This window comes from Lytechinus pictus, chromosome 2 (assembly GCF_037042905.1).
Source record: "Lytechinus pictus isolate F3 Inbred chromosome 2, Lp3.0, whole genome shotgun sequence".
In the NCBI taxonomy this organism is placed as follows: Eukaryota; Metazoa; Echinodermata; class Echinoidea; order Temnopleuroida; family Toxopneustidae; genus Lytechinus; species Lytechinus pictus.
This window is the reverse complement of record NC_087246.1, coordinates 7,035,651-7,062,543: the sequence shown is the minus strand read 5'-3', so window position 1 is coordinate 7,062,543 and position 26,893 is coordinate 7,035,651. Positions and strand designations below refer to the sequence as shown.

At 35.4% G+C, this 26,893-nt stretch overlaps 1 protein-coding gene across 3 annotated transcripts; it reads right to left on the bottom strand.

Annotated features, from left to right (window-relative positions):
• Positions 1–6,792: 6,792 nt before the first annotated feature.
• LOC129254923 (autism susceptibility gene 2 protein-like) lies at positions 6,793–25,826 on the bottom strand. 3 transcript variants are annotated; one of them, XM_054893464.2, is made up of 7 exons: positions 25,733–25,826; positions 23,792–23,857; positions 20,342–20,407; positions 19,810–19,936; positions 18,915–19,070; positions 18,182–18,500; positions 6,793–13,200 (listed from the first exon to the last, which is right to left on the bottom strand). In XM_054893464.2, the coding sequence occupies exons 1-7, from the start codon at positions 25,823–25,825 to the stop codon at positions 11,973–11,975; spliced, it is 2,055 nt and encodes a 684-aa protein (XP_054749439.2). In that variant the 5' UTR covers position 25,826; the 3' UTR covers positions 6,793–11,972. The 3 variants fall into 3 exon arrangements, with proteins under 3 accessions (XP_054749439.2, XP_054749440.2, XP_063964298.1); XM_054893465.2 differs by having other exon boundaries at positions 18,924–19,070; XM_064108228.1 differs by lacking the exon at positions 23,792–23,857.
• Between the last annotated feature and the right edge of the window lie 1,067 nt (positions 25,827–26,893).

Below are 26,893 nucleotides of genomic sequence, written 5' to 3'. Positions count from 1 at the left end.
CTTAAAGGTTAGGTTCACCCCAGAAAAATGTTGATTTGAATCAATAGAGAAAAATCAAACAAGGGTAATGCTGAAAATTTCAACAAAATCGGACGAAAAATAAGAAAGTTATCATGACATTGTAAAGTTTCTCTTATTTTTCACGAAACAGTTATATATGCACAACTCGGTTACATGCAAATGAAAGCAGTGGCGGCACCAGGATTTTTAAACTAGGGGGGGGGGCAAAAGAAACTTTTAGGTTTTTTTTTTACCCGTTTCACAAAATCGAGCGAGAAGCGCGAGTTAAAATTTGTAATCTAGGCCCTACTGACTTGAAAACGGAACTGTTAAAGATTGTTTGCAGTGACTCGTGAAGATGATATCTCACCAAATAAATAATGCGAGCGAGAAGCGTGACCTGAACATTTTTAATATCCTGAGATGACAAATGGACGTTCTAAACACTTTTTTAAAACCATGAACAAGATTTTTTCAATTTCAGCACTTTTGGAAATACTAACATGCATTATTATTCATATCAACTTTTGTTAGGGTGGACCACTACACATACTTATTCTTATATGAATAGTGCAGTGGGTTCTTAATGTGCAAAGAAGGTGACTTTCCTCCAAACGGGGGCCTCCATTTTACGTCCTATCTGAGGGATGAAATGTTTTCCGCTGTAGCATAGCCTGCATCTATGGAACAGGGGAGGGACACGTTTACATACAATACAGGCTTCAGTCATCTGCCCGGGGAAGACTCGAACCCACGACCTAGTCGGTTCGACAGGCAGACGCTTTACCGACTGAGCCAACAAGCTCCCACACTGAGCCAATCTAAGTGAATATTACGGAAAAGTTTTATGCCATGCTTCAGTTATCAAAGTCAGAATAAAAAATGTCACTTTTTAAAAGTCACAAGCCAAATATCACGCCTTTGATCCCATTTTACCGGAACGATGTCCAGATTTTCAACATGACGCATATTCATAAGGCTTGTAAAAGGTGCTTCCTAACATGAGAAACAACTCTTTTTTTTTTAGCTAGATGCATTAAAAAAAAATTGGTAACAAGTGGAACGCCTCTGGCAGTCTCGCCTGCATAACGTGATTCGATACAGCAGCAGTGCTGACTTTGAAAAAAGTTTTTGAATAATTATTCACAAAAGAAAACATTCATATGATAATAAAAATGTCCATTGACCCAAATTGACCATGATCATGTGATCTAAGATGTGTGCAAAACAATCATTTATACTTGAGTATCCTTATGTCTATGCTTCATGAACTAGATCCATAAACTTTCAAAGTTACGATGATAATTGAACAGATACCCCCAACATGGCAAAAGTTCATTGACCAAAAATGACCTTTGACCTTGGTCATTTGACCTGAAACTATCACAGGATGTTCAGTGAAACTTGATTACTCTCATGTCCAAGTTTTATGAACTAGCTCCATAAAAATTTAAAGTTACGATTGAAATTCAACAAATACCCCATAATATGCCCAAAGTTCATTGACCCTAAATGACCTTTGACCTTGGTCATGTGACTTGAAACTCAGGCAGGATGTTAAGTAATAATTGATTACCCTTATGCCCAAGTTTCATGAACTAGGTCCATATACTTTCTAAGTTATGATGTCATTTCAAAAACTTAACCTTGGTTAAGATTTGATGTTGACGCCGCCGCAGCGCCTATAGTCTCGCTCTGCTACATGTATGTTTTTGGGAGTGTATCTTAAACAAAACTAATAATGTGACGGTTCAGTGAACACTTTTGATACCAACAATTTCCAAAGTTCATAAGTCTAAAAGTAATCTTTAGTCCAGTCACTATAGGGATTGACCCACCACTAATTGCAACACGGAATTTTCCACTGCAGTGCTTTCCAGGAAGGTCCCCTTAACAACGTACTAGTCCCAAGAAATCCAAGCAGTGGAAATTTATGAAATTTGCATATTATGCAAATTAGCCATAAAAAGTAAAAAAAAATACGGAAAATAGCCCAAAGATTGCAATTGAGTGTCCAAACAATTTAATTTGAGCGAAAATTCATGATGAATAACTGTATTCAATGTTTTTTGTCAAAAGTGCAAACAAATCTACCTCATTTGCATAATATGCAAATAAGCATCCTTATATGGAAAAATGTCAAGGTATTGTGATTTTTCTCTCATTGACTGCTTGAAAATTTCATTAATGTTGAAATTTACATGCTGCTTTCACTAAGGACGTTGAATACATTTGTATTCAGCTTAGTGCCTGTAGTGTAATTTGCATATTATGCAAATGAAAGTATCTAACATGTTATAAATATTCAAGAAAACACACTTGTGATACATCCCTCAAATATTGCAGGTAGATTATCTATTAAAATTGGAATATGGCAATACCTTATAGGAAGGTTTCCTAAACACCATAGGAAAATCACAAAATGTCCATTTTATGCAAATTAACCATAACAAATTACAAATAAGGAAAACAATCAAAATATTGGAAATCAACTGCAGAAAACAATATGAATTGAACTGAAGCCCGTTATAAGTTTTACAAATTTATTTATTTTTAAATAAAAAATCGTAAATAAATCTACCCATTTGCATATATATGAGCATCCTTATATGGAAAAAAATCCAGAAATTTTGATTTTTCTCACAAAAACAGTTATGAAAATATTTCAGTCTAGATCAATATGATGTGATAACTAAAAATGGCCAATACATTAATAATCAGCTTAATATCTGAAGTGTATTTTACATATTATGCAAATAAGCATCCGACATGTTATAAATATTCAAGTAACACATACGTGATACTTTCCTCTAAAATTCCATGTAGATTATGTGCATTAACCATGATGACCTTCCCGAAACTTGGTTGATGTTGACTTTTTTCCTGAGCAGTTACCCCACTCATATTGTACAATGATGAGTCCGTTCTACATGGATCCCACTGCTTGAATTCTTCATTATTTCCATCCAAGTCTTGCTCTCTTCTTGACTTTGTAAAGACTTTGCGTTTCTTGCGAGTATAGTCCACGCTAGCAAGCTCCTGGATCGCCAAGTGGTCAGCACAAGATGTCACACCCAGTACAAATAAAAACCCATTAGCTTCGAATATTTGGTCCTTGTAGCGCACCACCTGTCTTGGTGGTGAATATTAGTACTTGCTTGGATCACAAGATCTCTGGGCATGGTTAATAAGAGTAACATTGGGCATTTGCTTATACGAGCGACATGAAAGCCATTCATAAATTCATGATGAAGGCTTAAAGTGCATTATAGACATCTTTCTCAGGTACAGGAATCGTGATTAGATATTCTTGCTGAATCCAGTTGCTGCTTCAGGATGAAGCATCCATTTTCTGTTCTTTCCTCTTTGATTAATCTCCTAAGGATGGCAACCATCTCCAAATATTATAGCTATAGTTTCTAAGCAAATCGTATGCAAATAATAATATTAATTTCCTGATATTTATGGCAAACAGAAACTCCTCAGTGAGACAATGAACAAACCACATGGAGGACTAAGCCAAATTATTGCCTTTCCAACAAGAGTACACAACATAATGAAACACCCTTAACATCACCATCAAATACCATCCAACATTGATTAGACAGTGCATGTGTACCACATGTGTACTCATGGGTATACTGTGAGGGTATACAGAGGAATAAACTTTTTAGTAATTATGGTACGACTAAGGATGTTCTTCTGGAGGAATGCTGACTTTAATAGTGCCACGCAGATGTACTTTGGACAATCATACAACTCTCTGTACTGAAATCCGACAAGTGGAGCATAGGAGATTGAATGCCAATCAAGAGGACTTTAACAAGAACACACGGTTACCCATGTCTTCTTCCGACACAAGTTGCCTCAATGAGACAATGGAAATAAGTTGTGTCGGAAGATGTCAAGAGTTTTAGAAAAATGCTAGGAAGGCTTGCGCATGTTAGAGCTCCAAAAGCATCAGTAAGGTAAAGCTCAGAACTGCTACAATGCGTTAAAGAGGACCATAAGAGGGTTTGTAGACAAGCCTATAATACATAATTTGTTGACCAGATTGACAATGATCCAGGCTGTAACAATTAACATGTTGTGAGCCCTTAATATCAATTGCTATGACTACAAGCAAGGCAAAGATTGTTAGTCTGATAGTATTCAACACTGATCATGATGATGATGACGCTGATCTACAAGTCCTGGGACCCAGTCCTGACCCAGATATAGCCAGATAACATATTGTTTAGTCAAGCAGGTGTAGCCAGACTACTGAAGAAATTGTTAATGAAAACAACCTGCATGAAGCTACTAGGCCAGACGGAATCTCTGCTAGACTTCTTAATGAGACTACTCATCAGATCTTACCTGGCCTCCCTTTATACGGTGAATTTTCAAGAAAGTCTAAGTCGTTCCCATTCATATTAAAACCCCATTCCACAGAGAACAAGACCGCTGAAAGACCTTTGAAAGACCATGAATTCTGGTTGATCTTTCAGAGGTCTCTCAATGAACCTACAATGGTCTTTGAGGTCTTACACGAGTCCTGACCAATCTTTCAGTGGTCTTCGTGGTCTTCATGGGCTCCAAAACTTTTTGAAACGGTTCAAAACAGTCTTACAACGGTCTTACAGGAAAAAAGGTCTTTCAATGGTCTTTCAGCAGTCTTTCAGCGATCTTTCGATGAACTGTCTAGGGTCTTAATAGTCTTTCAATGATCTTTCGGCAGTCTCTCAAGATTTTTGCGGAGATCACTGTAAGACTCATGAGAGATCATTGAAAGATTATTCAAAGATCATTGAAAGACCAGGCAAAGTCCATGGAAAGAATTCTGAAAGATCACTTGTTGCATAAAAGATCTCTGAAAGACCATTGAAAATCTCTATAGGACTACTCTAAGACCAGTAAGACAATAAATATCCATCAGTCTTTCAGAGTTCTTTGAGGGGTCTTTCTGAGCCATTCCACAGAGATGACAAATTCAGTGATCTTGAAGACCGCTGTAAGACCTCATCAATGTTAAGTCTTTCAGTGGTCTTTCAATGGTCTCCGTTCTGTGGAATGGGGGCCTTAGGCCCCCATTCCACAGAACGAAAGGGTTGTCAGCTCTAACAAACTACAGACCAATTCAAATACTGTGCTTTGTTCTTGCCAATCCCATCATCTTGTCAGACCAACAACGCGGCTTAGGAAGCGGAGAACATATTTCCAGTATTTTTCCTTGAATATAAATTATATTAGGATAGATTTGAATGCTTAGTGATAGCAGCATATTAATTAAAAAAACTGAAATGTTTTCACTGCAGTCAATGTGAGAAAAATAAAAATTTCTTGAAATTTTCCATATAAGGATACTTATTTGCATAATATACAAATGAGGCAGATTTGCTAGCTTTTTAAAATAAAGTAATTGAATTTATTTATTCATCATGAACTTTTGTTCAATTTACTTGCTGTGGACATTTAATTTGTAATCTTTGGATCATTTTTTTTAATGGCTAATTTGCATAATATGCAAATTAATTTTCAAGCATTGGGATGAATTCTCATGCCTAGTAGCATATTAATGTCAACATTAATGAAATGTTTTCAAGCAGTGTATATGAGAAAAATCATAATATCTTGACATTTTTCCATATAAGGATGCTTATTTGCATAATATGCAAATGAGGTAGATTTTTTTGCACTTTTGATTAAAAACACTGAATTTAGTTATTTATCATTAATTTCCATTCAAATTAAATTGTTTTGGACATTTAATTTGTAATCTTTGGATTATTTTCCTTCTTTTCCTAATTTTTCATGGCTAATTTGCATAACATGCAAATTTCATAAATTTCCACTGCTTGGATTTCTTGGGACTTTTAGTATGTTGTTTAGGGGACCTTCCTCAAAAGCATTTCAGTGGAATATCTCGTGTTGCAATTAGTGGTGGGTTACCCCCCTATTCTGGCTAGATTGACTGGACTACTTTCATTTTGCCCACTAAACCGTTTTTCGTTGTGTGAGAAATTAACATGTTTCAATTATTGTTTCGCGTTTGATTAAACATTCATGCTTCGATGAACATGTGAAATGTAAGAAGATCTTTTTTATGTTTTTTTCACTAAAATTCAATTGCTTACTTTGGAAATATGTCTCATAACTTCATGCATATAGTGCATTTGATCTGTGATTTATTACAATCCAAAAGTTTTATGCTTAGGTGAACACAATATGTTTGAAAATTATGCTAATGAAAAGAAAGTTAAAGGCCTTGCCATTTTGGCATGCGTTTTTGTTTGAATTCAAAACCATGATATATTACAGAACAAGTTATGTGATTGTAAGGCCAAGTGATTTAATGTTTTTTTTAATATACTGACCTGAAAATTGAATATTCCCCGCTATATTCTATCTCTCTTCATTCTCCTCCTCTTTCTCAAATTCAATATCCATCATTTCTCTGCATTCAATTATTGGCTTTCCTTTTCTCATCTTCTATCTCTCACCATTCTTCTCCCTCTCTTCCCTCTTTCTTAAATCAAATATTCATCATTTCTTTCCAATCATTGGCTTTTCTTCTCTTCTCTCTCTCACCATTCTTCTACCTCTCCTTTTCACTCTCAAATTCAATATCCAACCTCTTTCCCCATTCAATAATTGGCTTTGCTTCTCTCACTATTTTCCTCATTTTTTATTTTTTTTAATTTTTTATTTATAAACTCTTCACCTTATTAATCTTCTCTTTCTCTTTTATTCCTGTTCCCTCCATGTCCAACTATATGCCATTGGAAATACAAAATAACGTGTATTAAGATGTTCTAACTTTTCTCAGTCATAATTTAATACTGTAGCAAATAACAAGTACTTATTTAAGGTTCTACCATTATTTTTTTTTTGAGTTGACACAAAATTCATTTTTAAAATCTGTATATCAATCCAGCATTGTATCACAATTTATGAACAAGATTTCCTTTCGGAAAAAAATATTTACAGTTCGTTTCATTATTTGACTTTGTAAATTCTTCACATACACAATCCACCACCAAAACAAATCTCAAGCATTACATGGTGGAAAAATAAGACAATAACAAAAGAAGTTATTAACATCATTACAGAGCCATTGTGTAAATTTCAACTATTTATATATTCATATCTGTGACTCACATGGCATATTGCTGTGTTGGCCTACAATAAATTTTAATAGTGAATTTGACATAAAATCAAATTAATTTCAAGATTGTTGGTTTAACTGAATCAGCTTTGATATCTACACATTACTCTGAGAACTAATCATATATTACCTGATTAAGAGATAAATCAAATAGTTTGGTTTAGCTATTTACAGGGAGGCTATTGAGGCATTGTATTATCACTAACAGCCAATAACTTCCTTGCAAACATATCATGAATTTGAACTTATTCATTTAGAAATAGAGACATTTTGAATTTCATGTTGAAATTGTCATCATCATCTATATTCCTTTAAAAACATGAAAACTATCTACAAAAGTCACTTCATTTCCTTCACACAATCCCCCACATTGCACTTTCAATAGGGATAACATTCTCAATAAATTGAATATGAAGTTTCCTTTTCCTTATACGGATAAACTGAATATTTATGAACAAGTGCTTTATTAAAAGATGTAGGTGAAAGGTCATCTTACCACCACCCACAGATCATAGGTAAACCTTGAATTATGATTTTCAAGTTTGAAAATAAAATGAAAGATTGAATTGAAAGGAAAACAGAGAACATGAAAATGACAAAAGAAAGCCCTATGACGTTCAAACAAGTAAGATGTGAAATAGAATTCATTAATTCATCTCTCCTTCTTATTCCAAGAAGAGATAAAAAGCAAATTATTAGAAATATGTGACTTGTTAAAGACATCAAGAGAATGTGAAAATATAACTTCAATCAAGATGAGACATGTCAATTTCAATTTACTTGAAAACCCTAAACCAACAAATGCATTAGATTGGTTATACAGATTTTTAGTGCATATTTTACCTTGGGGCCTAACGCATAGTGAATGGACATTAGATTGTATGATTAATTGCACATAGCGATGAATGTAATCAACGCATAGAAATCATCCCTATCATCAAACACTAAACCTTGCTTTCCAGGTAGAGATATTATAACTGTTGTTATAAGAACTGATCGTTGGATATCGTTTTTAAACATCTCCTAATATCCTTAGTGATTTAAAATACTTTCCATAGCTAATAAAATAATAATAACATTCTGCTATTATAGTGCTAACCACATTAGATCGTTGTCTGAAAAATGATTATCCCAGTTACTGGATACGGGCTTGCCTGTATAAGATGTATCATAATTTCAGATATTTACATCAGTCTTTCCAACCATACCTAATATGATTACATCCTTTAATCATTGTTTTACACAAATATCAACAAGGAAATTAAAACTTGCTATTCGAAGATTGGCACTTAATTATTTTTTTTCAAACAACAACCTTTATGATACTAATTTTAAGTATAAAAATTGGTTTGTTGAAAATATCTTTACGTTAAATTCAATGAATGTGATTAAGTACAAGTTAAATATTAAAAACTGCACATGACTCACAATATTCTCATTCACAATTAAAGTAAATAATAAATGAAGCATTACATTACAGTATAGAATCATGGCTTTCATATTCCCATTACTGATTCCATTTGATCTCCCATCAAACATTAAATAATCCTAGTTTAAGGTCAGTGAAAACAGGCACTTCTTCCCGTTGATTTTTTTTTTTTCAAATTAAGCTAGCCATAAACCCAATTGTGATTCCATTTTAAAAATTGTATAACTATTGCTTTCATTCATTCATTTATTCATTATATTTTGGGGGGATGAGGTATGATAATGGATTGCTATTTCATTTAGTCGGATGCTATAAATAACTTTATTGGATTTTAAATTCCCTTATTATGATCCAATACTATTCTTGGTGGATGTATAGATACAATTTTAAGGTTCAATTAAATGTCAATAACAGAAAGCTGAAAGAATGTTGGTGAAATTCACTGGAAGAGAGCCCTCACAAAGTTCTTTCTTTGTTACTCAAATCCCTGATGCACTAGTCGTCATTGGTAATGTAAAAGAATGCCTCCATGAAAACACAATGAATTCGCTTGTTTTGATTTTGCAAGCCTCTGTGAAACGAGTCACAGTCCATACTCAATTTCCGGGCTGATCCATCAAACATCTTTAACTCTGAAATAATAACCCACATCAGGAATAGCCAGCTTGATTATCTTCCAAATTGAACTTGACAGGGTTAATAACACACCTATTAAAAACAGATGAAGAATTTCTATATAAATCAGACCTGAAACTATGGTTGAGTTATGATTATCTGATAAGAATCAATAACACTGCTCATATAATTGGAATAAATTACTCTTTGGGGGTGACAGGCAAGCCCTGAGGGAGGGCTAAAGGGGGTCTGAAATAGGGGTGAATCATCATCCTCAAGAGGGGTATCTCTTCTTTCTTTCTCTTTAACTAAAACTAGGTCTTATTGACAACAGGATATTTGATGAGCACACCGGCCAGCCGGCGTAGGAAATCAAGCTCATCTTCTCTAAACTTTTTATCTCCTTTTCCTATTTTTCTTGCCCCCCTCATCCTTATCATGATTCTTATCTCCTCCACCCTCATTTTATCTGAAAAAGCAGACAATGTGAGGGAAAAGTAACAAGTTTAAAGAAAATAGGTTGGTGACATTTGAAGGATGTTCAGCAGCATAAGTGATTGGTAATACAGATGATACTCATTTAAAGGGCATGAAGTCAGAGAGTGGTTACACAATGAAATATGTGTCACCCATCCATACATACAATACACATTAAGAATTAAAAACATTTTTATATTAACAATTTCATGACAAGTACACAGCATTGATTATTGAGTTTTAAGAATTGATTCTTGTATATTAATTTACATTATATATGTTTTAATTACATATAATCCAATTTCAAACTGATGTGTGAAGTATTCCCTTTAGTTCCCCACAGATTTCAGTATTGCCTAAAAAATCTTAGTTTTGAAATCTTATACTTTGAATTTTGTGGACCTGATAGGATCAGAAAATTGAAATATATGTACAGAGCTAAGAGCAACCAATAATTTCTAAAAAGTTAGTTTTAAGTAATTTAACAATACCACTCCAAATTTATCTCACATGAAAGTATTCCACCAAGTTGTTTGATTATTAGATACTCTTAAAAAATACTAAAAGTTCAAGTCCACCAAGAATGATTGTGGTTTTAATAAAAGAGGAAAAAATCAAACAAGCCTAACACTGACAACTTCAACAAATTGAATGTGAACCCCCCCCCCAAAAAAAAAAAGTTTAAAAATTTGGAGAGTTTTGCTTAATTTCATAAAACAAAGATGCATAATATGTGTTATACTTTAAAAGGTGAGATAACAATGTCAGACACACATTTCTTTTGTATTTTTATTTTCCATTTCAGTAGGTTTGATAAGAAGTTCATGATTGAATCATGGTAGATTACAAATATAGTGATTCAACATATTCACTGTAGAGTCAAACCTTGCTTTACATCATTAAAAAAACCATACATATTTCATATAAAAACAAAATAGTAAGAGTGTGATGTCATCAGTTCTCTCATTTGCATACCAACTATCTTCAGCAAAAAATGTTTTGTGAAAATGAGCAAAACTTTAAATGCTATTACTCTCTCATTTCCCTGAAAAATCAAATCAATCTATTACTGGGGTGGACTTATCCTTTAAAATATAATTCAATGTCTTGTTTTGCTGACATGAAACTTAATTTATTTTAGATAATCAATCTTCTTTTTTGGATAGTTTTCCTTTAACCATCACAGTCACATTCCACCTTCTTTTCTGACTCACATTATATGAGTTTAGATTTAAGTTTGAAGTTTAGAGTTTTGTTTGGAATCATACCAAAAGAAACAGGAAAATGAGATTTATTTCAATAAAGATTTCAGTTGTTACGTATCAGATTTGAAATACAGAACATGTGATACCAATCACAGTTTAAACCCTTGGTGTAGGTGTTAATTAAAAATGCTTACTGGAGTCATTAAATGCCATGTAATCCCTTATTCTAAACACTAACTTACACCAGAGAAATTCATTATCAGACAAACAGTGAACAGGTAACAAAATGACAGTTGGATTTTACAGAATTGTACAACCAAATATAATTGAAGACTATTTCAATTGAAAATCAAATGTCCCTCTTTCTCTTTGGAATGTTAATTTACATGATCTCTCTTTACATTAAGAAAAAAACTATTTGGCACATAGAAAACAATTTCACACAAACAAGAGAATAAATTTTCTTACAATTATTTCAATCATCTATTAAAAAAAAATATTAGGGGACTATCTATGAAAGGATGATGATTTACATTATCTTAGAAGTAACTCTTCATCACCATTATATTTAGGCAAATCCAACGGATTAAGAAATACATCCATGTTAGGGGTACATTGCACAAGGAATTGATTTTTATTAACTCACCAACAATGACAGCTAATGGAAAGCAGACAAAAATATTGAAAATGGGAAATATTTTGTCAAATTCATTTAACTTTCAAACTATAATCCATGGCCATGCAGAAGTACCAAATGGTTGAACTTTAAAACTGTGCTATGCACAATAAAATTTAAAGCTAACACTGCAATTAATTTTGCAAGTGAATGGCAAGTCTGAAATACTCCCCGGGATACAGGGATATATTGTATTATCTTGTTGTATTCTGGGAGAATGGCAACATAATAGCACCCTCTACATTAAGATAGGAGTCATAGACTTTTGAAAATCAGAGTACAAATAGCAACTTCACAGTAGAACATTTCCAAGGAAGAACATTTCCAAGGAAAACATGAAGGGGGGGGGGGGGGACATGACAGCTGTGACAGAGAGAGAGAGAAGAAAGATGAAATGTTGGGAGGCTACATGGTAACCGTATCCTATCTTGAATGAGCATCTTTATCCGGAGTTGTTTTTCCTTTAGATGGATTAGAGTCCGCAGGTGAACTATTCCTGGTGGCTGATAAATGAGGAGATGCTGAATGACTGTGAGGTCCAAGGAGACCAAGCCCCAGGGAAGGACCATTACTTGTTGCAGCCGAGGAAACCAAGGGTGGAGGAGGGGCAGATAGGGTCGACGGAGGTGAACTGTTCTTGTGCAAAGAGTTTGAGAAGATAGAACTAGTCCTTGAGTATGGGGGAATTGCCCCAATAGTGGGTCTGTTCAGAGGGTTGAGTGGGTCCTGGGAGGTCCCGTGAATGATTCCTCTCCGTTCCGCATCCTCACGTAGGGCTAGTGCACGGTCGCGTTCCTCGAGGTATCTGTGCATGCGCTCCTGTTCTAGGTGCCTAATGGTGGATTCCATGGCAAGAGGATTATCTCGCGAGAAGTCGTGGTGTTCTCGATCCCGGAGCCTATCTGGATGATCGATGATAGGCCCCATTGGTTGGTGAAGAGCAGATCGCATCAGGCGATCTCTCTCATATTCACGCTCAAGTCTAATCTGCTGCTCACGATGTATCGCCTCCAGGTTACCCCTAAAAGGATCCCAAGGTCCTGGGATGCCCGGGTTAGGATGCCTCTCCATATGATGAAGCGGTGAAAAGGGCATACCTGGCAAGCGACGGTCTAGCAATGACATCATAGGATTCATAGCGTTCATGGTATTGAGGACGGATGCCTGATGCAACGCCATGACTTCCGGAGGGAATCTTTCCGGAAGCCTTTCAGGTAGCCTCTCGGGTATCCTCTCTGGTAATATTTCCGGTATCCTTTCCGGAATCCGTTCCGGTAAACGCTGCTCCGGCAATCTCTCTGATGGTTTTTCCTTTTCTGGTTCCCGTCTCTCCTCTTTGGTGGTCAGCGCATTGGGATGTAACACATTGTTGAATGCGCTATCAAATCGTCCATCATGACCTCGAGATGTTGAATGTCTTACTCCATCATTAACATGGCGACTGGGAGGGGTCACACGTTTCATATCACTAGAGCGGCTCTCTGAACTACGCTCCTCTTTTCTCCTTTCATGATCACGATCATTGTCCAGTAAGCGAACGTGATTAAGTGTTCTTGATTCACTTTCTGCTGGTCTGCTCTCCCTCTCACGATCATTGGACCATCCTTCTGAAGGTCCATGATTTGATGACCTCTCTCCATCCTTCCGTTCCCTGAGATATTTAAAAACAGAACAAATAAAGACTTGATTAAACAATGATTATTAACACTTTTCAAAATGAGACAGAAAATCATTATAGCTATTCTTATCAATCTATGTTAATCACTATATATTTATTCCACACAATATTGTTCCATCTTGAGATATTTGAAGTTGAAACAGTTTGTGATATTACAGTATGAACTAGATGAAACTCCATGAAACTAATAAATAATTAAACATGATAATAATTAAAAAAAACAGTCTCTAAATTCAATTCTTTGCATTATACTATGTAAAGCATGTGTAATTCATTTTTTTACTGTGATGCATGTCTATTGAATAAACCATTAAATGAATTAATGAAAACTGTAAATGAATTTAGTACTTATTTTCTATGAAAGAATCCATAGTTATAAAAATAGGGAAGGGTCTTATAGGTCATTGAGATAAAAATCTGTAGGTAACCTGAATGATAACCAGGCCATAGACAGTGAAAACATGATAGAAAGATGGCTAGAATGACTAACCGCCCACAAACTAAAGTGGAGAAGAGGGGAAAAATGTGTGGCTCGTATCAATTACTGCTGACAAATTGAACATTTGGGAGATGGGCATCCTTCCTGTACATCATGGAAAGATTAACGTCCAAGACACAGGATGAATCAGCAAAGGATGGTCCACTGCAACTTTACTTTAAATCTTCTACAACCTGGCACACTAAGAAAACAGGTCATAGCCAACTAATAATGGGATGAACTTAGCCAGAATCTTTTCCAGCGAAGTCTGTAAAATATCTAGCAACACTTCACTCAAAATTAATTTGAAGAAATTTCAGAAAGTATGGAATAAGTGGGTCTTTAATAGATGAAGAAGGAAAGTGGAAGAGAACTCCTTTTAGAGGTTACATCCCATACAGCTGCCCTTTTTCCGGTGCTCAATGAAAAGTCAGAACCTACTAATGGGAGACATCATCTGTGCAAAAGGAGATTTCCTAAACAGCAATTCATCTTTTCCCCTTTTGTTCAACCACAAAATAATTGATGGCAGCTGAGGGTTTTTTCCCCAGTTAATTTTTCCTTCAGAGTTCCTTTTAAATTTCTGAGTCACCAAACTCATTTTTTTCTTCACTTCAAACTCCAAACCCTGACCCTCTTATAATTGTTCATGCATACTTCTGGTTTTCCTATCACACCCCTAATGTCAACAAGCACCAATCAGTTTCATCAACAGTAAAACATTAAACCTCTTGCCCAATCAAAGGAAAAGGAATTACCAACAACAAATGGGTAGATAGTTGCTTACCAAAGTTTTCACTTCAAGTAATTCAATCCTCTTGCTTCTCAAAGATATTAATGTCACTGCCAATGACTAAATTATCATAATCATCTTACTTCATGCAATACAACAAACTCAATCTTAATATGGGCATGACCATGGTCTATGCCAAGCTGCTAGATGAGACTAGTTCTTGAACGTTGTCCAGTAAGTGGACATGACAACTTAAATCCTTGCCATCTTCCCTGAGGGCTATCAGCAGTCACAGCTCATGACACGCTTCAGGATCCCATGTTTCAATCGCTCTGTATCCTATTACTCTTGAGGATTACAGAGTTACGAAGGAGGGCTTGATATGCAATATGAATTGACGATTAAAAATGAACGACGGCAAGACGGTACCAAGGCTATGACTTGCATATTACAATGCATTGACCATCTATGTCTTCTGAGTTCCTGGTATCTGTTACAAATAAGTTATTAAAGGACCAGTCCACAAGAATTCACAGTAGCTAAACTGCACAAGCAAAATTTAAGATTCTCATGAATTCTTGTTTTGAAGATAATTACAAGTGTTTTTAAATCTTGAAATACATATATTTCCATAGCCATAGACCTTGTAGATCCATTCCTAGTTTCATGCACAGTAGTTGGGGATATCAGTGAAGTTGCTTTGTAGGTGTTCCAGCTTTTCCTGGCACCTTACACTAGCAATAGCATGAGCTCAGTGTTGTTTAACATACACGCAAGAAAAGTCCATGAAGCGGGTAAAATGTTTACGGTTCACGTACATGAACCATTAATAACACTTTGATGACGTTCAGGGAGAGGACTTAATTTCCGAACAAATATGTGATACTTCTTGAGGGAAATGCATCATCCAGAGAAGTAATTTGGGAACAATTGATGAAATCCATAAAGCTAACAATAGTAGACAGATATAGAGATAAGCTTGACAATATCACTAGGATGCTTATTATTTCTTAGTCCAATCTTGTGTTATCAAGTTCACATCATGACAATTACCTCTGGATAATATGACTATCATCTGGGTGGTAACTAGGAGTACGTGTTATTCTATTTAATTGTCTCCTATTTGGGATGATCTTGTCTTTATGCAGCACTTGGTAGTATTACTTAGAGATATAAATCTCTCGTGCAAACCGCAATTGGACAAGATCAGATAGCCCTAAGACTTCCAAATTGGCCTTCTTTGGTTTTCCTCAAAGGGGAGATAATAAAAAAAAACTCTCTTAAAAATAACCTCCTGGTGAACTTAAGAGGTTTTTGTTCAATGGATGAACAGGAATACTGTGGTCTTGGTATAAACACAATGTGATTGCAGATGCTAGTTTGGTTACTATATCATCTATATAGACAATCAGTAAGCTGAGGGATACATAACAAATGTTGAGTTTTGAATAGTGACAATTTAGATTTTTGTTTTCTTTTATGATTGATCTCTGTAAATACTATCTACAAACTCTGTCTTTCACGTCTTCTTCCAATGCTAAATACAAATGAGGAAAGAAAGAGAAGCCCACATAAATGGCAAATTAAAGCCTGGGGCCTTACAAAGTTTAAGATGAATTTGTGCTGTCATGATGGTGACAATGACACACACTCCTTGGTTTTGTTTTCCTGTTCTTAAATCATTACAATATGCATTCCCCTGATACCCTTATATATGAGACTAGAGAAGAAGTTCTTTAATCATGACCATATCTGCAAGGGAAGGAGGAGGTGGGTGATCGCTATTGTTGTTTTTTGAACCCATCACCTGTTTTGAATGGCCTGTTTCATCTCATTTCCCCTACGCCCATCCCAACCCCCTTTTCCTCCTCCCATTTCTCTGCACCCCATCTAGGAAAACTCCTTGGGCTTTGCGCCTCGGCACAACTGGACCTAATTTAGTTATCAGCTGGCATTGTCACGATAGGTGCTCGGCTCGACGCCTGCCATTGTCGGGAAGCATGTCTCGATCCCTGATTCTTCTTCTCATCTATTCTTGTCACCGGACGAACAATGTCTTTGAACTGTCAGCTTTAATCATGTGTTTCATAAAGAGAAGTCTGACATTTCATGTGGCCCCAGGGGGGTCTTTCATTCTCTTTTTGTTCTGGAAGGAGGTACATGTTCTGAAGGATCTATCATGAATTTTGCTGGTGCGCATGCTTTGGTATCACCAGAAGGTAGGGACATCCCTCACAATAACTGGCTCTTGAAATGGTCAAGAGCTCGGCTATATTATCCCATCATCTTTCAACCCCTGCAGACCTCTACCACTATAATTTATTTGACTATCAGTAAAAGGTCTTTGTATTCCCTGGAAACTCTCAAAAAATTTAATACCATATCAGATAACTATCCACTTTGACAATATAAGCATTAACCCTTACTGTTGCTAAGCATGTTCATGACATGTACTACTCCCTGGCTGAAAAAGGGAAGTCAATCTTCATTCCTCCATATTTTTACTCTCTCCTGTATTGTTCTGCAATAGTTCCTATCTCTTTGTTTGATCCTTGGCAAGCATACAAACAGGGATTTTAACTCAAAACCCCAAACTCCTCCCATAATTCGATTATCTTTCTGCCTACAGTAAACAAAGATAATGACCTTGAATCAATTATTCAGTTAACCTTCATCATCCTTTTACATTAAACCAGACAGACAATGTCTTCAAATCCTGATAATACAGCTTTTCCTGTTACTGTTAACTGAACTCATCCCCTTCACTATGCATTTCTGGATAAGGCATAAGCTGGTCATAAACTTTCTGTTTCAAATAAGATGTAAATTACAGGGCCTTCCAATGCTCCTCCCTGTCATCCTCTCCTCTATTACAAGACAAAGAAACCAACAAAACTTATTCTGATAATAATTATTACATTCATCAATCATGGAAATGAGATGTATGTGATGTTTGTACACTATCCTGAAAAGTTGGCACCAATGGTCAAATTTTGATTGATACAACATTCCTTCTCTAAACTTGATAATCATGCAAACCCACTCTTGGCAAATCCTTCTAACTAATCTAATACAATGTCACAATATCCTGACCCTCTAGTATCCTCCCCTCTCCGTTGTTGTCAAAGAAACAATAGGAAGCCCAAGACACCTGTTTAAATTTGCCGGTAATTTGCTAACGATGGATTTGGCCTGGGGACATAATCTAATTGCACGCCACTATTAGCTGACTAATCGTTCGGTACCGCTACCCACGCCATACCTTGTTATAAATGACAAAAACAAATCCATGTCTTGATGACAAATTTTGTAACTTCCGTTGCATCAAGGAAAAAGTGTACCTTGATGCCTATCACATTTAACATTTGATCAAAACTTACATGATTTTGACAAGGACAGAATTCTTGTGAATTATCTTTCCTGCATCATCTGCTCAAAATACTTCTTTGACAAAGACAAGATTAGCAAGCTTTGTTCCTTGACTTTTGAGTTAAACATGTTCTCCCAAATTCATGAGATCCTTTATTGAGCAACTATGTGCAGATTGACACCAGTTGATGTGTTTGTGAATGTGACACCCATTATATGATTTCAACATGAGTTTGTACATAATCCAATCAAATGACCACCAATGTCTATAAAAAAAAAAAGTGGCAAACCTGCAAATAGCTGTATGGAGAAAGTGAAGTGTGCAATCAAACATTAGATTGTCAATATCTGTAAAAGAAATATAATATACCAACCTTTCTCTTTCTTTGTCTTTTTCCCTTTCCCGCTCTCTTTCCAGTTTTTCGCGTTCGCGTTCACGTTCCCTCTCCCGCTCCCTTTCCCTCTCCTCGTCCTTGAGTCTTTCTCGTTCCCGTTCTCTCTCCCTGTCAAGGCTGAAATGGAACCCTTCTTTTGCCCTCTCTGCTTCTGGTTTAGCCCAGGAACCTGGTGGCATTCCTGGGAACCCTGGTGGAGTCCTGTGAAGTCTACCCCATTGACCTTGATGTGGGCTGCTCAGACCAGGTAAACCAATCGACTCTCGACCGTTGAACATACTGGAATTCAAACTGCCACCTGATAATGACATTTTGGGAGTGAAAAGCAGATGAGATATGTCATGAATACTTCCATCATCATAATCAATAGCAAATTATGTGTATACATATGAGGAAATTTCATGTTTTTTTTATATAATTGAACTTATGGTTCAAGCATGGAGCCGCATTAAAAAGTATCTTACTGTACATAGTCAGGTTCAATTAGAAATAAATAGAGTATACAACCACTTAAGCTAAAAAAAAAAAAAAACTAGTTGTATCCATTTAGAAAAAGGTTTAATTATAGAAAAGAGATACAAAATGAGCGGGGAGAAAATTATAACAAACAACCGATCAGAGAGCGTGAGAGCGAGTAAGAGGGGGGGGGGGCAGATAAGAGATACACAATGATTGATAAAGACATATTGAAAAAAGGGAACTTTTAAAATACCTTTCATACCTGGTCCTGTTAAAGGAAAGCCCAGGTTACCTGGCCCATAACTAGCTGGTCTGGGCATTGGAGGTAGACCAAATGTAGGTCCAGCCGCTGTCAAGAAGCTGGGATGATGTGGACCACTTTGGAGGTTTAATGGACCCCCTGGTGCACCTGTTCAATGGTAAGAGAGGTGTAGAAAACCAATACATGATGTCTTTAGAGATTAATGGCCCATGATATTAATTATAACACAGTATACTTGCTACAAATATCTAATGATGTTTTTGTCCTCCAATTGGAAAAATAACAAGTTCACATCAGACTACGATACTATACATATATAAATAGAGTTAAAGAGTTAAGAGAAAGGAAGTAAAACAACTATTGTAAGCTTTCTGATTGTTTCATCTCATTGGGAATAATATCTTATCAACAATGTTTATAATATCATCCCAAACCCCAAACACAGGGGGGGGGGGGGGGAGGGAAAGCATACAAGCTTTAAAAGCTTTGGAAAAACATTTTTGTGTAATCCCCTACACAATTTTCTGTATTTATAGAATGTGATCCCAGCCGGATTCTTATGCTGATGATACCAACAAAATTTACAGTATAGGACTACACCAACGAATTTGACATTTTTCAAACAATTAACTTCCAAGGTCCACAGGATATACAGGAGAATAGATCTAAACAGACCTAATAAGTTAGGTATTGGGCACCTATATTACATCCTGACTAGCTGAAGGACCATTTTATATGATTACATAACTCACTGGTTGAATCAATTTCTTTGAAATACTTTGCATCAAATATGCAAACAATTTGGGTTTGATTATACAGAATATTAGCAATTTTTATGACGATGGAGTGATGAAGTTTGGAGCCAGGACTGGAGGAAAGAACCTACCATGAGGAAAAAGATTAGACTGGAGGTGAAGATCAGGAGGCCTTGGAGGAGAAAATATATGAGGTCCACCGGGTTTACCAAGGAAGGCATCTTGCTTCAAGCTATCCTTCTGAGCATCTACCTTGGCCTATGATGGTCAGGAAGAGAATATAAAACATAATCAATGAATTGTATATATACATAAGTTTCAGTTCTAATAGATCATGATTACATTCATTCATATGTTTGGGCAATTCCATAAGTATGTACATCCGGCCCGCTAAACGTGGGACCTCCCTGAAATAATTTGTCTCCGCTTTATGCTCGATATGATAATTTCAATGACTAGCAATCTGGTGAAATATATTGCTTTTGCATTCTTCAAGTTGCTTTTATACTACATGTTCTTGATCTAAATCTTTACTTTAGAAAGCAAATAAAAAACAAAAACTCTAAAACAAAGCCTGCAAAAATTGAATCAGTTTTGCAAATTTCATTCTTAGTCAAATGTTCAACAAAAAAGAAAAATACACATGAGTAAGCAAGTTTATACCTTTTGTTGGTGATGATATATTAACCATGCAACATTTACATGGGCTGCGCACCATTCTCCACGCTTCTGAAACAAAACAGGGAGTAAAAAAAAAGAGAAAAGCTTGAGTAAAAATATATAATAGACAAAATAGGGGTTATACAGTATCACAGCTTTTAGCAAGAGCTTTAAAAGGCTTTAAAGGCATAAATAGGACTATTTTTTTATTATAATTTTTATATCATTGCTTTTTTCTAAGATGAGCTGGGTGACAATGGAATAAAATTATGAAACTCGGATAGCAAGCTGTGTTCTAGAACTATGACAGCAAAAAAAAAGATAGTTTACAGATAAAGCAAGAATATGTTACTTTATGAACAATGACTACTATTAACAAATGAAACAATGATAGATTACCAACAATATGAGGGTGTGTCCTATCACACAGACATGCAATAAAGGCACAAAAACAGATGATGCAATACAAAATGATAATGGGCAATGCAATTATATTGGTAGATGAAAACCCTCTAATTATAAATGGGTAGTCATGAGGCATGTAACATGGAAACAATATTACATGCTACCTAATCATTTGTACTTTCACCTTAATAACATCTATATATACTTGCTTAACATAGATAATTATTTTTTTCTCTCAAGAATAATGTGATGAATCCTTTCCCATAGCTTTATTAAAAGCTTTAAACAATAAAGGGTTAATTTCACCAGGTACACACATAAGTATATGCAATTTCTATATGTAGTTCAATGGGCAATGTCTGGAGTTTGCATCTATTCCAATCCCTTAACACTGTAGAGACATCATTGTAACCATGCTTGTTAATTAGAAGCTGGGACATCAAACTTTTCATTTTAATTTGATCAAATTGATTCAGGAAGAGGAAAGGTGGTTTCCCTTGGAGGGATTCTGTGTTTAAATTTAATAGTAATTCAGCCTTGAATTATCTCTCTCTACGGTCTACTTAAAACATAAATCATTTTCAGAGAGAATGGATTTACCGTAATGGCTTCTATTATGATAGAAGAGGAAAGGGGTTTTATAAATGGAATGGCCTTATGGTAATTAAGTCCAATTATCGGCATTCAATAGAGGATATAATTAGTCAGTTTTAATGAATATAAAGTCCTTTTCACCAAGACTCTTTCACAGATCTAACTATGAAGTGTGAATTTATTCTAAAGATTACTAAAGAAATGGCATGATTGTCAAGCTGCTTGGTACCTTCCCTGGAGATATTGGAAAAACCTCAAAATGGTGTTGTTTTTAATTGAAGTGAAAAAGCAAACAATGTTGATCGCTGTTTCAATCTCTTTTGGGGAGGCAGAGTGTTTGGACAAAAACTGATTCCGGTACCATTTGATGATTAATTGTTAGTTTAAGGTCCCACTGTCCATCATGTAGGAGTCCAACCCATTAAAGAGTTTCCCTAAGGAACATAAGGGGTGCAAGCAAGTGGTATACTCAGGGAGGCCATATCACCAGGAGGAGAGCAAGAGAGCATTGAGGAGTGCTCTTAATCATTCGTAGGAAACAAGAACAGAATTAAAACATAGCCAATACATAATATAGGTTTTTAAAATTCTCATTCCAAACAAAGGTAATATTTTTTTTGTCTGCAATGCTAGCAGTGTAGGAATATATGACTCATAAGAAAAGGTATGAATAGGGGGGGGGGGGATGTTTGGTGGAAAATATGTTCATACTTCTTTATTTCTACACATTTAAAAAACATTTCTTGGTCATTTTCTGCTATAACAGGACATGGGGGGAACTATCCATATTTTTTTCAAAATATGACAACATATATAACTGCTTGACTATATTCATGCACTTAGGTTTTAGTGACAGTGGTCAAATAGAGATAGGAACATGACTGAACAGACTGAACGTCTACTGTAAAGGTCATCTGAAATCTAGACAAGTGATTGATTCTGGGGCTACACCATCTTCAGTCTCGGTCCAAATACACATTTCTCAGATACCCTTACCAAATGCATCTATCAATGCAACAAAGTAGAACCAATGCACATGGCGATTACAGATGGCACCCTAAAGTGCGCCAATTGATGAATGTGCACTTTCTGAAGAGGACGGTTTCCCCGTCTATTCTTTCTCTATGACCCATAGGATGGTGGATAATGCGGTAAGGGATGGTTGGATTGGATTGAATCGACAGCTACCTAAATTTTTGATTTCCCAAACAAACAAATCATGGAGAATGGATGATGACTGGATGTGTCAAATCGTGAGACAGACCATTGCTGGACTTGACTTATAACAAGCTAAATGGAAGGTTTTTTTAATATTAAGAAATAACATCAAACTTTGCAGACAGTAAGGAGTCGGTTAATGAATGCATGGGAAGCTTACATGAAAGGGGGTGAAAATTATTTTCAAATATTCTCACAAAACAGCACTAACACAAAATGTAATATCAAGAAAATAAATAAGCTGCATTAAGCAATTAAAAAAGCACAAACACACACAAAATTTCTCTAACAAATTCATTGAGCTTATAAATATAAGATACAAACAAACTAAGATGAATACTAATTAGCCCAAAATCTTCCCACAAAGAATTCTAATTAACACAATGCACAATAAGTGTTAAGCATGCACATACCAAGACCAAGAATTCTTCAAATTGTTAATTTCAGCTGCCTAATTGGGATTTGTTTCGAATTTATCATATATGCAGCAGACTATATTTGCTATTATGCATGCTTTATATTGAAGTTGGTTCATTAAAAAAAATATATCCTCTTAAACTGAAAAACATAAAACAGCTACTAGCTATGGTAATCTAAGCAAGTAGTATTAACGGGGAACTCTTTACTTCCTATTTTAATGCCAAATATATTCCCTTCCTTTCCCCTCTCATGGGCATAAATGTTTTTGAATAAGATAATTTCTAAAATATAAACTCTTTGCAAGCAGCATGCAAAGTACACAGACCCATGCTTCGTAACAAACTGTATATTCAGTCTCTGTCTTTCATGCCTCATCGCCAAAAATTGCAGTACTGCAAAGGGTAAGCTAGTGGCTAACTGCACACTCATCTAGTACCTATTCAACTATTACAACCAAATTTAAAAAGGATTTGGAAGATGGTGGGTATCTATTTTGTATTATCTTTGTAATCTTGTAACATACATTTGAATAATATATTGTCAATTGCTTTGAACTTCTCGCCCCATTACATATTACAGTAACTTTACCATCCAAAGACCACTTCCATGAAATCCATGATTTTGATTGGCCATTGAGTAACGTTACTCTGGTGGTTACCATTGGATGGTGAAGTTACCATGATAGGAACTGCAGAAGGACCCTGGTCGTAGATGGTTTGGACGTGACTGTGTAATGTGATGGGAGCTAATCTCATAGACCCTCTGATCATAAATTGTTAATGTTCATGCTATTATAAATGAAGATAAGTGGGGCACCTTCATGAGTGGTTTGCTGACACGATTATCCAACCTGGGGAGCTGCAAACCACCCTCTGGCCAACTCTACATGGAGAAAGATAAAGAGAATATAGATAGATGAAACAAGAGAGGAGGGGGCAAAGAAGAGGGGAAGGGAAGAGGAAGAAGAAAGAGTGAGAAAAGAGAATGTTATGAAGAGAAAATGTAAAAAAAATTATGTAAACATATAGATTTTACACATGGAAAAACGGCAATAATTAAAACAAATAAACATTAAAAAAATATGATTAAAATTTTATATATTTGTTGATAACCATCATTGATTGCTTAAAATATGCTGGCAAGAAATTTGTAAAATTAACCTTTAATGTTAAGGAACCTGTTAGGTTTCATTTCTGCTTGTAATACAGATGAAAATGTTTTTTTTATATTTTTACAAATGATTATTTTAACACATCACAACTCGAGCATATGACTAATGAATATGAAACATCCACTTTAACAAGCAATCTACACCATTATTAGATGTTATGAAAGATTAAACCATACACCGCCATTAGCTGGAATAATTTTTTTGATAGCCAAATTGTCATTCTTAGTATCCTGACACAAACATTTTTACCAAAATGGTTTAGATATTAATATACTTGTCAAATGGTATAACAATGTGTAGAGAAGCACTGTAACATGAAACTAGAGTCAGATAATTATTTCCAACTTAATAACAAATCACCTCTTTGTTGTATATCTGAACATGGTACAACTGCGTAAGGCTTATTTCACACTCTTCACACTATGCAATGAAATTGTATTTGTTTCTTTTTGTTATTTTTCGGGATAAATGTTTGGTGTCTGAATATCAGTAATGACAGATTGAAAAATGGACAAGAAAGCTTAGCTTCAAATAAAAAATGGACAAAAAAATAGACCCCTGAACACATTGTGACACAAAACTATACGTATAGGACTATATACTTTAAATAATGAGTTCATGGGAACATGAGATTATGCCTTTTGCATGATGAATTTCAAAAAGGATATAGGATACATATATTGTTATATCCATTAAAGCCTTAGAGTGTGCTGGTATTAGGAAAAACAATTTTTATGTTTTACACAAAGGCAATGAATAAAACCATGAAGGGGGGGGGGGGGATAACGTGCATGAAGAAAAGTCATTTTTCTTTGATGATATGATTCTGCTGCTTGATTGAGAATATGACAACACCAAATGCAAAGGGATTTTATAAAATGAAAGCTCGGGACAAATAAAAAAAATGGCAGGATGATTAAAATTGAAAACCATTTTGATAAATGTATAGGATGCAACCAGAGACTATATAAAATGGGGGATGACTTAGTTTCAGGGAAATTTATAACATGTAAAAGCTAGGATATAAATTGAAATGCACTTATGATCATTCAGGAGTTGGTATAGCCCTTCAAAGCATTTAGAAACTGCAATTATTTAGCTTGAAATGGCACAAGTTTAGATCATAGAACAAATGAAGTCATTTCGAAACAGATACTATACTTGAAAGGGGATGAAGTTAGAATCAGACTAAAATCTTGAAGAGTCATAAGGTGTAATTTCCTTGGAAAATTATTTTACATACACATTCATTTACATGATTAGATGCTTTAATTAAAAAATGCTTTTATGAAATGAGTATAAATTTCTGCTATCAAGGACCATTAGAAATTGTAATATTAGCAATTCAAATTCCATTACATAAGAGGGAGCTGCTAACATGTAACCTAACAAAATCTAAACTTAACCATTAACTATTCTTGGATGGATTTTTTACAAAATCTTACTACCATACTTCTTGGCTTTTCAGCTATAATAAAAACCAAATTCATATCAGGGTGGACTTCCCCTTTGTAAGACATCCACTTTCCTGTGCAAAGTCTATGAGAATGACAAACTTTAGCAGTGATTGAGTTAATATTGATTACCTTTGGTTGGAAAGCACCATGGGCTCCTGAGCCAAAGCCACTGGGTAAGCTGGTTGGAGGAAACATTGGATTAATAGATGGTGGAACACCCATTCCTAGCTGTAAATATACAAAGAATAAGAGAGAGAAAGACAAAGACAAAGAGAATAATTATTTAGTTTTAACATGAGATGATGTAAGGTCTCCTCCTTCGCAAAAAGTACTTAAACTATTACAGCATATATGAAAAATATTTCCATGGCCATGCACATAGGCCTATACCATATATTTCATAACGTGCAATTTGCTTCAAGACTTCGAATGATATTTAAAAAAATGTATTGGTCTTCTCTTGCTCACATCAATGCAGAAGAAAAAAAAACAGGGAGGGGTTTTTGCTATGCAACCTCCAAGTCAGTATTCAAAAGTCTTCCTATCTCTATTTTCCCTCACTACTAGGCTAGATATGTTCGACACCCAAATTTGATTGAGTAAAAAATATAAATCATAATTATATATAACATACGTACGCATATTTTTATTTAAGTCTGTCATGTATAAGGTAGTGCCTATGAAAAATTTAATCCACTCTAGAAAATTTTGAAATTAATTAAAGAAGGTTAGGATTAGTCACATTAAGTGCAATGTTTCACAGAAAGGTGAAAAACTAGGATAATTATTACTCCAACAGTCATAGGTTTAAAAAAAAGTGGTATCTAGGTCATCACTAGGAATAAATCAGAGAGAAAGTAAGAGAGAGAGAGGTAGGATAAAGTCATCAACGATAGATCAGAAACCAAATTCCACGTCATCAATATCCTCCCGATCATCCCTCTAAATCTCACACACATTGGGCTCCGGAATCCCTTAATCTGACCCGGATAAATCCCGAGATTAACCGCGCTCTGGAGCTAAGAAACCCCCGGTTCAGTGTCACTACCAATAATCCCCCCAAACCGGTCAATTTAGATCTCTCTCTTTTCCCCTTTTGTCATGGAAGTTGATAACGTTTCTTTTGTGTCTGGCGTCTGAAAGTGGCCCCACGACTGCACACTGAATCATTCGATCAATTTTTAGGACGAAACTCGGCTCGGTTGGATGAAGTTGGATTTGCGCATTACAGTAGATGTATCTGCAACTTTGGTAACTTAATTCTAACAGCTTGAGGCAAAAGAGATGGAG